The 15,538-nt window shown below is 36.8% G+C and overlaps 1 protein-coding gene across 1 annotated transcript in view; it reads left to right on the plus strand.

Annotated features, from left to right (window-relative positions):
- Positions 1 to 15,538, plus strand: part of MYCBP2 (MYC binding protein 2) — a gene marked incomplete at its 5' end in the record, with an annotated part of 223,888 nt that overhangs the window by 33,568 nt on the left and 174,782 nt on the right. Inside the window, 2 exons of the mRNA XM_082013861.1 lie at positions 4,307 to 4,382; positions 13,136 to 13,351. Of these exons, the coding sequence (XP_081869987.1) occupies positions 4,307 to 4,382; positions 13,136 to 13,351 (292 nt within the window). The remainder of the gene's footprint in view (positions 1 to 4,306; positions 4,383 to 13,135; positions 13,352 to 15,538) is intronic.

Raw genomic sequence — 15,538 nt, forward strand, 5'->3', positions numbered from 1 at the left:
AGCTGCCCAGCGGAAAGGGACCTGGGGGTGCTGGTTGACAGCCAGCTGAACATGAGCCGGCAGTGTGCCCAGGTGGCCAAGAAGGCCAACAGCGTCCTGGCCTGTATCAGAACTAGTGTGGCCAGGAGGAGTAGGGAAGTGATTGTGCCCCTGTACTCGGCACTGGTGAGGCCGCACCTTGAATACTGTACTCCTCACTACAAGAAGGATGTTGAGGTGCTGGAGTGTGTCCAGAGAAGGGCAACGAAGCTGGTGAGGGGTCTGGAGCACAAGTCTTATGAGGAGCGGCTGAGGGAACTGGGGCTGTTTAGTCTGAAGAAGAGGAGGCTGAGGGGAGACCTTATTGCTCTCTACAACTACCTGAAAAGGGGTTGTGGCGACGAGGGTGTTGGTCTCTTCTCCCAAGTAACTAGCGATAGGACAAGAGGAAATGGCCTCAAGTTGCACCAGGGGAGGTTTATATTGGATATTAGGAAAAATTTCTTCACTGAGAGAGTGGTCAGGCATTGGAACAGGCTGCCCAGGGAGGTGGTGGAGTCGCCATCTCTGGAAGTGTTCAAAAAACATGTGGATGTGGCGCTTCAGGACATGGTTTAGGGGACATGGTGGCGCTGGATTAATGGTTGGACTTGATGATCTTGAAGGTCCTTTCCAACCTAGTGATTCTGTGATTCTGTGAAAGTTCAATAGAAGCTGCAATCATGTTTTTTAATGTCTGTTTTACCTATTTTAAGTTTTCCAGCAATCAGTTGTTGCCCCACCTCTCCTTTTTTTTCACCGCTTTGGTTTGAGACAATTGTTCTGTATTCCAGGGTTGAACATTTTAGGTCTTTACTTTTATTCTCAACAGATTTTTCTGTGAAGGCATTTGCTGCAGTATTTTCTTGACAAGGTATCTTCATGTTCTGCACTCATTTGACTTGCACTTCCTTTGTGGTCCAATGCAAAACAGCTAACTTGGTCTCAAATGTTACAGTGGATTGAAGCAGTTTGCAGAAAACCTGCCTAAGATTTGCTGATAATGGTTGTTTGGCTTGTGTGAACTAAATGGTATCAACAGCTGAGTTAAAACTTAAAGGCTAAAGGCCATTTGCCACTAGAAGCAGATTGTCAGCAGAGAGTTTCAGGACCTTTACAAATGACAGTTTCCAGCAATGTACAATTGTTAAGCAAAACCATAATTAATAATTTAGCTAAAAAATCAAACCAGGCCATATCAGGTGTTGTTAATCTTCAGGCAGTAGAAGAGTCAGGCTTATAATTAACACATGTGGTTTCCAACAGGAAATTACTCATAATCTACTTAACGTTGTTTTTCATGAATTTGTGTGCCCATATTTTATCCTTTCTATCTGAATATTAAAACCTCCTGGCATAACGGTGTATATAACAATAGGACTGTGGATAATCATATATATCTTTACACGTTATATGCAGATACATTATAAACATCTTAGAATTATGCATGGTAATGATAGATTGCTCAGAACTGTTTATAAAATTAGTATTGATGAGGGGCTTTTTTATTTTTTAATTAATCACTTACTAGTTCTGAAGTTTTGTTTGGATACAGGGGGAAGGTATACTTCCCAATAAAAATACTGGGATTTCAGTATTTTTGAGGTTTTGTGGTAAGAAAAGATAGGGAGATAAATCTTGATTCTCAACATGGCATTTCTATACCCAAGTTGTTTCCATGTAAAAAATTGTTCAAGCCTAAAACTTGATGATGACTTCTACAGTGGACTGACTAGGAAAAGCTTATACTTGCAGCATTTTTAATGGTTGATGTATGAATGAGGGAGATCATAGCACCACCACTTGGAATCTGAAAGAGGAAATAAGCCTATTGCTGATCTTTTCTGCTTGCTAATAGGAGAAAACATTGGCTAGGTATCATTGAGAAATTAAGGCAGTCTGCAAAATGGTGGTGTTTTTCTCACTTTGGAAATGAGCCTGATCTTAGCGGGGCAGGGGGAAGGCTTAATTTTGAGGGTTTCTAGATGTATACATACACAAAGGGAAATACATACAAAAATATGAGGAGTGGTGCTGTGAGATATTTACAAGATGAAACAGTGCTTATAATGTTTGCAGACTATAACAAATTTGGAGAGTTTGCAAGGATTTTGGCAGGGAGGATTAAATTTGAAATGTCTTGGCAACTTGAGTTAGTGTCCTTTAAAAAAAAAAAGAAAAGAGCAATGCTTATCAAATTGTCTCTGGTAAGTGCAAATTGTACTGTGTATAAAAGGCATAATTAACAGCACAACTAGGTAAAGAGTATTCGAAGCTCATTTCAGAGGTTTGCAGGAAAATGTTTTCAAGTTACTCTGGGTTACATAGGTCTGCCATGCCATATTGCTGTGAAGCTGCCAAATAATATCTGGAATATGGTTAAAAGTATGACCTTGGAGACATGCAAGGCAATTCTTCTTCCTCTTCTCAACAGCAAATAATAAGTACTGTTTTCAGTTTTGGTCAATGTGGCTTACCCGTGGTATGGACTGAGGGAGTCCAGTAGTAGTCCAAAGTAAATCAGGACTTTTACACTTAAAGTTAGGGTGAAAGTTTCATAAAAGGTTTTTTAGTGCAGAGAAGAAGATTGAATGGCTACAGAAAGGGACTGCACTGTTCTTCATGTTTGACAGAAGAGCAAGAATTAACTGTGTTAAACTCTAATAAGGAAGAAAAACTTGTCCAATATAAGAATAACTAAATAGTGAAACAGACTATGGGTTTTGATTATAGAAATTTGGACATTAAGGTTGTATGAGTTTCCTTCCCCCACTTCTTAAATAGGTTGTATACTTTACTGTTGAAGGAACGTTAGGAGGTCATCTAGGTTCGCTTTATAAGCTTTAACTTACTGGGGAGGGTTGGGGGTTCCCCTTCACTGAATCACTTCTCTTAACTTCAGGATAATGGTGATGGTTCCTTATAAGAAAACTGGTGAGCTGACTTGTTTCTGTAGGAAGTGTCTTGATGAGGAATGTTCCTCCCTCATTGTTAATGGGTGAAGATGGGAAAGGTGGTGTTGTTTCTAGCAGGCAGCTTTCTTGGGATATTCTGCAGGGGTTCTTTGTTTGAGCTTGTTTTCTGACTGGTGGCTGTTGGTCAAACCTCAGTTTCCAGCTTTTGACTGCTAGACCGTGAGACTTCTATACTCTTGCAGTCTGAATACAGTATGTTTTTGGTCCCTCAAAATTTTTATTTAGAACAGAGTTGTTTGAATAAAATACTGTGATTCTTCTGATTTTCAATCTCTTTCCAATTTGTTACCTGAAAGTGCAACTTCTTACGGCCTGTGACTTTCAGGTTCCATAGTTTTATTTTTCCAACTAATCTGAACTGTAAACTATTTCAGTAATGTTTAAGTGGCACAGAGGAATGTTAGTAGCTGTTGCTTAAAGTCCTGTATAGGATGAGTTCTATGCTGCACAGATAACATCTGCCCTTTTTTGCAGAGGGCTTGCAATCTGAACAGACCAGAGAAATGTAAAGTAGGTTAAAAAGCATGTGTATCAGCGTAATTTCAGTGATGGTGGTGAAACAATTCTATGTGTGTGTGGTGTCTTTTGTTCTATGATGTCTTTTTTTGTGATTTTTTTTTTTTTTTTTTTTACTGGGTAGTAAAATGGAGGAGAAAAAGAATGTGATAGGAATGAGATGTGGGCAGAAGAGGATTAGAGGAGCATGTGTTAGGTAGAGCTGTAACGTAAAGGGATGGAAATGAAAAGTGTGTAAACTGAGGTGGGAAAAGTAGACCGAATTAAAAAAGCTGTGTTCAGAAGTTGCAGTTTCTTCCACCAACTGAATTTTCTGTGAAGTAAATGTTTTTAAAGCTTCCTTTTTGTCTTGGAAGGCTGAAATCTCTATCTGTTAAAGACTTCACAAAACATATGTGTTCTGTCCTAACAGGTTATATTGATGAGAATTGTCAGTAATTCTTGCTTCTAGCATTGGTATGGCACTAATGGAGTTGCAATAGAAACAGTAGGGTAAACCAGTATAAAATGTAGGTATTTTTTGTCTGTCCTAGTATATATTCTGCGTAAATTGATGAGAGTAAGGGCCCTTAATTCAGTGGAGCATTAGGAAAGCATAATTTTAAGTGCTTTATATTCTGATTTATAGTTTGACATTCTGCCTTTCTACCAAAAGGTTGGTTCCTTTTGCTTAGGAGAAAACATTTTAGAGGTTGTCTGACTATTTTTCCTCTGCTGGTGCTGGTGTTTATCATGGGGTAATAGCATGGAAGGGAGTTTAATTCTTTTGTTCTCATGGCTTTTCTTCTCTTTTTCAGAAGTAAGAAACTTTTTAGCAAGAAAAAATTGAAAAGGAAGCAGAAGACTAAATTGAAAGTTAAAACACGCAACAAGGTAAGTCTGTAAGTAACTTGACAAAGTTCTGACTCAAAAATGAACGTAATTTCAATTGAGAGAAATACAGGAAAATTAAGTGTAACTAGCTATTTATTTGTTTTAGAAAAGATAATAATAGGCCAGTATTGTTTGTCTGTTTACTGTATTCTACATGACTACGAAACCAATGTTAACCTTATTCAACTGTGTTTGCTACTAATGTTCAGCAAGTTGGTTCTCCAGGTTCTCGAGTTCCTAAACTATAAACATAGCTAAACATGTTGGTCTTATAGTTAAATTTTAAGAGGTGCATGTCTAGCCAACAGTTAGAGACTACTGTTGCAAAGAATTCTGTCCATATTGGCTAAAGGAGAAAGGGAATATTCAATGTCTAAGGAATCCAAAGCTACCTCTGAAAATTCCTCCAAAATGGAATAAATTATACTTATCTGTTTCTATGAATATTTTCTCCCCAAGTTACAAGTTCTCTTGTAACTCCTGCACCCATCACTTTAAACGGGTAGGAGCAGTATAGTGAACTTCATAAAAATTTTTTACATGTTTACATGTTGCAGGGAAGAAATCTAGGCAGAAACAACACTATTTTAAAATACTGCTCTGCTGCATTCTTCCTCTTTTAGATAGTTGTTATGCCTCTGTTTAAGCTACAGTCTTGGATGGATTTTCATGAAGTCTCACTGCAGACATGGAGACTTCTTCCTAGGTTCCCATTGTAGTCAGTAAAGAGAAAGTAGCTCATTTCTGGAATGGTTCTGAAATACAGAACCACTGAAATATACAGTGAAAACACCTTCTAGTCAGTTGAATGCTCTTGTAATATAAATACACTGAAGATCAAATTGGCCATCTTATCCCTATTTGCCAAACTGTATGTAGTTACTGTATCTCAAGACAGATGACTTTGGGAGGGTGAAGCAAGCCCTGTATCTCTTCATTTGGTATTGCCTTTTTGGATACTTACCAGATTGTTCTGCTTATCTCAAGTAGTGCAGCTCTAGACTATGGTATAGAAGAGGCTTATCTTCACTTCTGTTCTCAGCACTGTACAGTGAAATATTTCTGGTCCAAATGGAATTTTTCAGCCCTTTCTTCAGTTGCTATGATATTAGAAGTTTTAGCCCTGTTCCCTTCATGATTTTATCAGACCCACTGTCAACACAGAAAATGAAGTTGAAGAAATTCTGCAGAATGTAGTTAGTCTTTGTGTGTCTGTATGGTACCAGAAACTTGTGCTTTCAAAATAAGATAACTCTTCAGCTTTGATCATTGTTACTCTATATAAGGGGAACCTTGTCTTTCTGAATAGTAGTGCCCTAGTTGAACTGCCAAATAGGAATCTAAATCCAGAACTGCTGTTCTTCACAAGCTTTGACAGTCAAATGTGCTTCTTGGATTTAATTTCATTGGATAAATGGATTGGCAGGATCCCTTCTGAATGGCCAAAGATGACATGAACGTATTAAAGACTGGTGCTTGTCAGTAGTTACAGATTTGTCACTAACTGATCATCTCTGCATCTCATGCCTATGGAGGGTTGTTTTCAAGATTTTTCTTGGATATGAAACAACTTCTGCTTGAAGCATTAAGTGAGATTTATTTGCCTTTGAAAGGCTTAATGGTTTTTTTTTTTTTTTTATGTCTTTTACTGATGCCTCTATTCTGGACAGTCTTTCAGGCAGGCCAGGACTGACCAACAGAGCATTAGTGTTCATTCTGAGTCACTGAGGTACAGAAAGGCACTCCGGCTTATTCCTGCATGATAGCAGGAAATTGTGTATTTCCTGAAAAATGTAACTGAAAAGGGAAAGAAAAAATCAGCTTCATATCCTTAGGTTATCAAACTTCGTTTACTGACAAAGTGGGGTGGTTTTGTTTGGTTTTTTGGTTTGTTTTTGTTTTTTTCCTTGTTTCTGTTGTTGTTGGTTTGGTTTTTTTTCCCCATGTGCTTTTCAGCACATCCCCATGCTTAACAGTGATCATTTTTGTGCTGGAATGTCTGAAAACAGATGTGTGTATTATCAGGAAAATGGGAATTTCCATTTGAAGCCTTATAATAGGGTGGATTGAAAAGCCTGTCGCTACTGGTCATTCTGAGCAGGAGAGCTTGTGTACATCAGTTTATTTTTTAAGAACCAGGGTCTTTTAGTCTGAACAGAGATGGGAACTTTCTCTTAATATGCTTGGTAGAGGCAGGGAGGGTCTGAAATTAAGAATAAACTAAAGGAACCCCAAAATTTGTTGTTTATACCCTGCACTTCATAAAAATGATAACTGAGTAATTGAAGAGAACATTAAAAATAAAGTAATTGTTGAGCAACTGGAATAAAAATTATTTTCACCATTTAAGCATTAAATGTTAGAACATTTCAAGTATAAAACATTAATTGGTGTTTAATGCAGTCCAGTAATTTAAGCCTTATTCTGTTTCGAAGCTGGGGTCATGTTATGATCTATTGTATTTGAACTACTGTTAACTTTTGGTTTTGTGGTTTAGTGTCTTTTTTTACACAGAGGTATAAAAGTTTTCCAGTGTGCTTTGGCTTTAGAAATTCAGTGATGAATAAAGTGACTTTTACATAGAAAACAAATATGTGATTACTAGATGTGGGTGTAACACCTTGGATTCCTGCCTGCCTCCCCCCCCCCCCCCTTTTTTTTTTTGTCAACAGTTATCACTAGAATTGTAGGCTGTGTAACTTAGCTCAACCCTATGAATATTGCTGCTTCCCCTTCTTCCCCTCTGTTCACCACCTGGATTTGTCCCACTTTCCTGTTAACTCTTAAAACCGCTGCTTAGGACACTTAGCTGAGAGACTGGATGAAAAGCCAGGGTTTGCCATCTTCTGTTCATATAACGTTATTTGAAGAATACTGAAAAACTGGAGTCCTCCAGAGAGGGAGAATACTTCCAATGATTGACACCCACCTGTTTAGTTTAAAATTGTGTTTTAAACTGTGACTTGTTCAGCTTTATACAAACGGAAGGAATAAAACCTTGGGAAAGTGTGGTTCACGTAGTAGGCAAATTTATTGTAAGCTAATGATTAGATGTATAAGGTGGATCAACTGGGATAAATATTTGTCTCCAAACAAATAGGTAGCTTCTCAAATAATTTGGCAGTTGTTTTCAATGGCTTTTGTATTATTTGGTGTTTCAACCTGAAGAGGGCATCCCTTTCTAAGAGATGTTTCAACTGTTCAAAGAAGAGTTTGGTGAGGTTCTATGCTCTGTGTTATGCACAGGTTAGATCAGATGGTTATTATAGTCTTACCTATTTTTAACAACAGATTAACTTTCTCCCCTCCTAGATTATAGTCTATTTCCATTGCATCTGAGAATAAACCATTACTGCAGTCGTCTGGTTCAAGAGGAAGGAAATAGATTGGTCAGCAAATAAGCTATGTATGGATTTCGTCTTTTGGGAAAACAGTTTGTGAAACAGGTGTGAAACAAGTGTAAAGGAGACCAGAGTGGTTTTTTTTTTCCCCACTTCTTTCCTTGAGTGTACTGGAACATTGCAAAAGGCTAACTGAGAAGGGCACTTGTGAATCTGGTGGCTCTATTTGATGAATGCATCCTTCCATTTAGTAGAGACTATATGTTTACAGGGACAAGTCACACATCAAGGTATGGACGCCTGTGCTTCATTCTCTGTCTCATAAGATAGCTTCTTATCTTTTAGAAAAAAAGTAACACACAAGAAATAAAATTTTACCTTCATGTATTGAAACAATGTTCATGATTACTTACACTGGCATTGCAATCGCTCAAACTTGCGTTTAGAGTTCATTATTCGGTATTTCCGAATTGAATTGTTCTTTCTTCGGTATCTTTTAAACTTGAAGAGAAAGGCTTTTCTAATGTTTTCTTAAATGTTTGGAGAACATCATCTGCTCCTGTTTTGTCTACCCAAAATACAGAAAAATTTTGTGAGTAATTTAATTAGGCCTATTGCCTTTACAGATTCTCTAATTGTTCCCAAAAGATGCCTTAGTTCTTCTGATCACTGAAATGACCTTCCATCACTGTTACCTCACTTGGTATGATTTCAGTTGAGTATTTACTTTTTGAAGTTTAATAGCTCACATTTTGTAAGAATGACATCATGTTTAAAAATTTTGCTTCCTTTCCACCAAAGTTTAATTTTAGATATTCTGTTTAGCACAAAGAAACTTTTCCATTACTCAAGACAGAATATGTGATGAATACTGGGTATCTGTTAAGTTTTATGATGTATGTTTAATCATGTATCTTGATTTAAGAATTTTCAATTTATGATGATACCAACTGAAACAACAAAGATAAAGTTTTCAGAATGTCCCGCTTTCATACAGCTCATACAAAACCCTCTAAATCAAAAAGCATAATTCTGCTTTCCAGCCTTGAAGCTCCATTCTTTTTGAAAGTGGTAGCAATTTCATATTCCAAGAAACCAAATGCTTTGGGAGAAAAAAAAAATGTGGAGCCTATCATCTCGTCTTCTACTCAGACATCCTAGAAGCTGGGCTTCTCATCATTCTTATACTTAGTGAGTGCTTTGGATTGCAATATTCCAGTAGCCATTAAGAAAAGAACATTGAGAGGTGTAGAAAAAGTGACTGTTGCTTTTCACCTTATTCACAGTGTCATGAAAAGATGTATCATACATTTGTGCATCTCAATACACTTAACACCAAGAAAACAAGCTATTAGGGTGATGTTTTTTCTTGAAATAATGTATCCCATAGCTCAAGAGCAGTCTGACTGGATTATCAATAATCCTAGATCTGTGCAAAATTAGTAAGTTTCTTCTCTGTATTCTTAGAAGTTGATTAACATTTTGGTTTAATGTTCCACTGTTTTCCTTAGCAATATTGAAGTATTTTGTGTCAACATGAAATGTAGTAACTTAAAATAGATTGTATTAGTTTGGTATAAGAATTACTAAGTGGGGTTCTCTAGGCATAGTTAGTGGTTAGATTGTCATTGTGATCTGTTCTACCTCGAAATCTATGAGCCAGTAGCCAGATTGTACAGGTGGCAGCATGAATCTCATACTATCAGGGAAGTTTGTATGGCTTTGCAGAAGAGCAATCCAATGCCATGGCTCTCATCAGTTGCAGAAAAGGAAGATTCAAGTTGATGACGGGATGAACTTAAGTCCCAGTTTCCTAACTTGAGCAGTACATCTGACCTCAATGAAGTTAGGAATCCTGTAATCTGGAAAGGAAAAAACATTGAAGAAAAGGAGGGGGGGGGAAAAAAAAAGCTACTTATTGAATGAGCATTTGCATTAGAGGAGCAGAAAGTTTTCCTGTTTGACGATTGGAAGTTCCCTTCCTACCCTCCAACCAGAAACAATGTGTCTTGTCATTCAACACCTTTCTTTTGCCTTCAGACATACTAAGCATTTGTATACTTATTATATTTAACGTTAATTCAATTGAGGGGTTTTTCCCCTCAAATGAAAGACAGTAAACGGTGAAAATCATAATTATCCTTGAATTTAACCTGTTCTTACAATCCAACAACTTACTGTTCAAAAAGGGCTTTATTTAGTACAGTCATAAGGCCAGTATTTTTAAACTGACAAAACCAGGTAGTGAATTTCAAAGTGATTCTTATGGGAGATTGTTAGGATTGCTACTGCATTTGTCAGGTGTATAACAGAATGGAGTGAAAGATACTTCTAGTTTTAAAGAATTTACAATTCTTAGAAATAAGGTATTGTGAAGGGAAAGTGGAGGTTTGAACTAAGAAATGTGAACAGTGGGTTAACATTCACAGTTAGGAATTAAACTCTGGTTCTGAGTCGTATATTCTGGTGCTACATTGTTCAGAGCAGGGTTTTCTGGAGAATGTTGTGCTGTACTGTCTGGGTAGGAGATTATTGTCTATCGCTATAGTTTGTGCACTGTTATAGAAGAGTGAGATGCTAAACAAAGAATGGTTAAAGTGCTTACTGCTTAAAAGCTAAAGCATTAGGTAAGGACTTTTTAATAGTTGTGTTGAGAATAAGGAAGGAGTTTATTTCTGAAAATTAGTCAGTTTATTATTAATAGGCAAGAAAGCATACATTGATATTTTATCTAGCACTGTAATGTCTAAAATTACCTGTGCTGTTAAACAGTTTGGCCAGCCTATTTCAAAAGAGGCTGTGTGAGCTACAGAATTCGGGCTGTTCTGGAAAAAAGACTAAGCTGAACTCCTGACAAGAAAGAACTGGAATGGAAACTGTTCACAGAAGTTATAATTACAATACATGATACTAATTAGATAAGTAAATTTAAGATAGAGATATTTCAGAGGGTCCAGATTTTTGTCTTATCCTGTAACTATCAGTAGACTAGGAAATGCATAGTAAACTATTAAAAAAAAAAAGTTTGTAACCTCTGCAGTTCAGATGAAAGCTGATATTATGTGTTTGCCTTAGCAGCAGCTGCAAAAACTCTTGGGGGTGTATGTATGGATATTTGACATACAGAAGAGTCATGTGTTATAACCGTTTAGTTTTCTGGTGACAAATAAATTTTAAAATATGTAGTAGCTCATTATCATTGGTACCAGTCCAAATATATGTTGATGGAGTCTGATAGTGGAATAACAGATTTTATCTTGAGTTCGTGCACTGATTAATATTGTGGGTTTTTAACAGCAGCTTTATTATTTTGAAGACATTCATGTTGAGTAAGGGCTAAACTTATGATGTCTTTCAAACCCTAGTGGCGGAATCCCTAATTCTGTTGTGCTTAAAAAAAAAGGGACACACACACACACCACCTAAACTTTCAGTATGTAAGGAACTTCTTCCAGCTTTTTCTTTTCCATTAACTTCATATTTTTGTGCTTACTGCTAACAGTGACATGGAGAAGAAAAATTAACATACTGACTGTGGTGGATAAAACAGGCTACAGAGTAAACCATTGCTTCTTAATGTTTTAACTTGCAATAATTTTGTAGTAATAATGGAAAGGAAGCATATGCAAATATGTACCAATACAGTTAGAATAATAGTAAAAAATAAAATAATTAGAACGATAGTAAAAAGTAAAAGAAAATATATAAACTGTGAGATATTTTGAGGTTATTTTGAATTTTCTGTTAAGTTTTGTAACTTGGTGTTAAATGGTCTAATTTAGAAGCATGTGTTATTTCTGGTAATAATTAAAAGGTAGGTGCAGATAAAGATGTGTTGTGAACCATTACTGTGTTTTGATGTAAAAAGTTGTGGCTACCATATTGTAGAAAAATAAATCACCCCATTAAAACGTTATCCAGTTCACTGGTTCTCAAATATTTCCCCTCTTCTCTGCTAGTTTAAGGCCCTTGTTCCCATCACTGCTCTCACAAATGTATGAGTATTTCCACTCTGATCTGTTCCAAACTACCAGTGTACTCTCCTGCCAAATGAATGTGGTCATTCATAATATCTATCCCCCTTAAATTAGAAGAAAGAAAAAGACAAAAAGCCTCCACCCTCACCACCCCTGCTCAAGAATACGACAAACAAACCAAAATAACCTTGTGTAGTTAGTCATGACCTTGACTTAGTCTAGCCTGATCGTCCTCCAAATTTTGCCCTCCACATTCAAGCAGATCTGTCCTTCACTCTTAACCTAGGCTTTCCCTCCTTACTTACTCTCTGTGCCCTCTGTCTACATTGAGATATTATAGGGAATTGCTTCCTCCCATATGCCTGAAGTCCCGTTTTTCATAGCCTGTGCTCAAACCAGCTTAGCTTTTGGTAGTACACCACTGAAGAGAAACTAGAACCCTGCCTGAGGATTATTTTTTGTTGCGTTTGTGGTGTTTTGGTTGTTTGTTTAAGTCTGTCATTATTCCTGTCCCATCTTGCTGTTGCAGAAAGGGAGAGTATGGGGCAGAATTTAAAAGATGTTTTTAAAAAAATGTTTTTTCTTCATATTTTTCCAAGTCTAATAACAGCCTCATGAAGGCTTTTCTGTGTCTCTGCAGCTGCTGACAGTAATATACCAGTAGTAGATACCAAAGAAAGGGTGGGGCAGTGTAGTGGTAGGGTAAGGGCTTGGATAGTGATAGTTTCTCAGAACAGTTTCCCAACTCTTACTTTGTGGCTTAGGACTTCTGAAAACAAGATGGTGTCCTGTTACTTCACAGGCCTTGATGGATTTTTTTTTTTTAATTATTATTTGTCTTTAGTAGTTTGTCCATTAGATTTTGATTTCTTTTCTAGTTATACAAGATTATTAGCTACAGCATCCTGTGTTGGGAGTTTCTGAACTTGCCATCTGTTTACTTCTAATGGCAAAACAACTAATGGTATTTTTAATTGCTAGTATACATTTAGCAAGCAGCTTAAATTTTTATTATTTACCAATAGATTAAAGTAAACAACTAGAATAACAAATGATGCATTTTAAAATTCAATAATAGTAATAATTTAAAAAATCCAAACGGACCGGTGTTAAGAAGGCAAATCCTGAATTCTGCTAGTCTTTTGGCTGTGGCACAAGTTTGGACCATTCTGTAGCCTGAACTGCTTTACTTTTCCATCCCAGTGTCCTCATCAAATCATGAGAGGTAGAGACTAAAGCCTCATAGAATATACTGAAATTTCTTCCTCTTCTTCCTTTCTTCCCTGCCTGAAATATAAATGGTACTTCAACAGGAAAGTTCAGTCTCCAGTTTGAGAATCATTTGGTTGGCCAAAATTATTGGGACTGTTGAGATTACTTGTATTTAGCAAAGCTTGAAACTTCTAATAAACTTAAAACTAATCTTGTTTTTCAGACTGAAAACCTAGAGAGTACAATAACGATACCAGATATCAGATTACATAGCAATCCTTCAGCTTTTAATGTTTACTGCAATGTCCGCCATTGTGTGTTGGAGTGGCAAAAAAAGGAAGCGTCTGTATCTTTGGCTTCAAAGAACAGTGTACAGAGTGGGGATTCAGACAGTGATGAAGAGGAGGAATCCAAAGAGCCACCTATTAAACTTCCAAAGGCAAGTAACTGGATACTGTTTAAAGTATGCAGTGTATGTGATCTGAAGTTGGTATGTTCTTTGTGGGGAAGAGCCAGCTGCTCAGAAAATAGCTATAGTTTTATTTGTAGTTCATCTGATCTAGAATGACCTGATTTGATGAATTGGGAAGATCTATGTATCTGCCCAATAATTAATTTTAAAGTCAATTAAATGTTAGGTAAACATTCAACTTGCAATCCTTTATAAGGACTGGTACTTGGAAATAACCTACAGCTGCAAATATCTACACAAAATGCAAATAATGCAGTTCTTAGATCTGTCAGAGGCTACTAGCCAGTATGATAAAGGGTGCTTTCTGTTGCTTTACCCCCCAAAATAAATCTTTCTGCTATTGGAATTCAGATCGTGGAGTGTTTTCTAAAATTTGCCAGGTATATACGTAATTGCAGTAACTGTCAGTTATTCTTACTACTTAATTTTTTTAAATCTTTCCCCTTTTTGGCTTTAGTGCCTTTTGGCACTGACAACTGTAGATAATTAGCAATGCACATGAAGATTTTTGAACACTACAGTTCAACAGTTAGGGTAGGTTTTTTACTGTTTAGTACTTCTATGCTTATAGTAGGATTAATGGTGGAAAGTCAGAAATAATCTATGTAGGAGTTACTGATTTTTTTTCTTAATTTTTTTAGTTTGCTGATTCACTTGTTTTGTACTATGTAACTTCTGTGCATTCAGTTTTGTTCATTGTTACATTAGATGCTATGAATGCCGCTTCCTTTTGTTATTCTTCTGAGTCTAAGCAGCATGTTCAGAGTAACTTCCCTTGTTTGTATTTGCTCTAAAAACCATATAAATACTGAATTAAAAAGGTTGTTGCAGCAGTGATTATGTTGAATGTTCTAGTTGCTTAGAAAATTAGAATTTTATAAATGATTGTGTTTAGTATTATCTGAAGGGCAAAGTTGGCACTCTGGAAACAATGGTGGAGAATTGCAGAAGAACATAACCATGTCAGGTAACTACAACATGCTACCTGGAATTTCATGGTTGATAGTTGCAAAATAATGTGCAGTCAGTAGAAATAAAGCTAGCGTTGTTGATGGACTGCATCTGACTCCTTGTGGATTATATTAAATGAATCAGCAAGTGCTTGTAGATGCTTAATTTGAAATTTTAAGTAAAAGGAGATGTAGTTATTAGCATTTATAAAGAAGGGAATGGAGTTTTAAAGAGATTTTGAAATTCAAAGAGGTTCAGAGAAGGATGAGGTTTACCACTGATATGGACAGAACACTTGCATGTGGAAACTAAAACATTGGTATTGTTAAATACCTCTCAAAAAGAGATTTGGAAAAGTGGTGCAGTTCTAAAATGAAGATGGCTTAGAAAAAATGGTATGGAAACTCTAGGTAGGAAACTTTACTTTTCTCAAAACAGAATATCAGTCATCTCTTTTGTTAAATTTAATACAGCGGATATAAAATTGATGAAAATCAGTATGCTTTCAAACAATTCATTTTTAGCAAAGAATCTACAAAATATCAAAGAATTCAAGAATATTTACTGATTCAACAATAGTTTAGATGCTTGGTACAACCTCAGTATTTTTAGAATCATAGAATCATTAAGGTTGGAAAAGACCTCTAAGATCATTAAGTCCAACCATCAACCCAACACCATCATGCCCACTAGACCATGTCCCAGAGTGACACTTCTACACACTTTTTGAACACTTCCAGTGATGGTGACTCCACCACCTCCCTCGGCAGCCTGTTCCAATGCTTGACCACTCTTTCAGTAAAGAAAATTTTTCCTATTATCCAATCTAAACTTCCCCTGGTGCAACCTGAGGCCATTTCTTCTCGTCCTATTGCTAGTTACTTGGGAGAAGAGACCAACACCCACCTCGCTACAAACTCCTTTCAGGTAGTTGTAAAGAGCGATAAGGTCTCCCCTCAGCCTCCTCTTCTCCAGCCTAAACAATCCCAGTTTCCTCAGCTGCTCCTCATAAGACGTTCTCCAGACCCTCACCAGCTTTGTTGCCCTTCTCTGGACACACTTGAGCAACTCAGTGCCCTTCTTGTAGCGAGGGGCCCAAATGTTGGATTGGTTAGGTCCCTCTAAGGTAAGACACTTTTTATTATTAATTTCGCTTGCATCTATACATTTGAAAATGGTATCCACTTGGAGCTGCCTCACAAG

This window comes from Phaethon aethereus (assembly GCF_964289735.1).
Source record: "Phaethon aethereus genome assembly, chromosome: 1".
Classification (NCBI taxonomy): Eukaryota; Metazoa; Chordata; class Aves; order Phaethontiformes; family Phaethontidae; genus Phaethon; species Phaethon aethereus.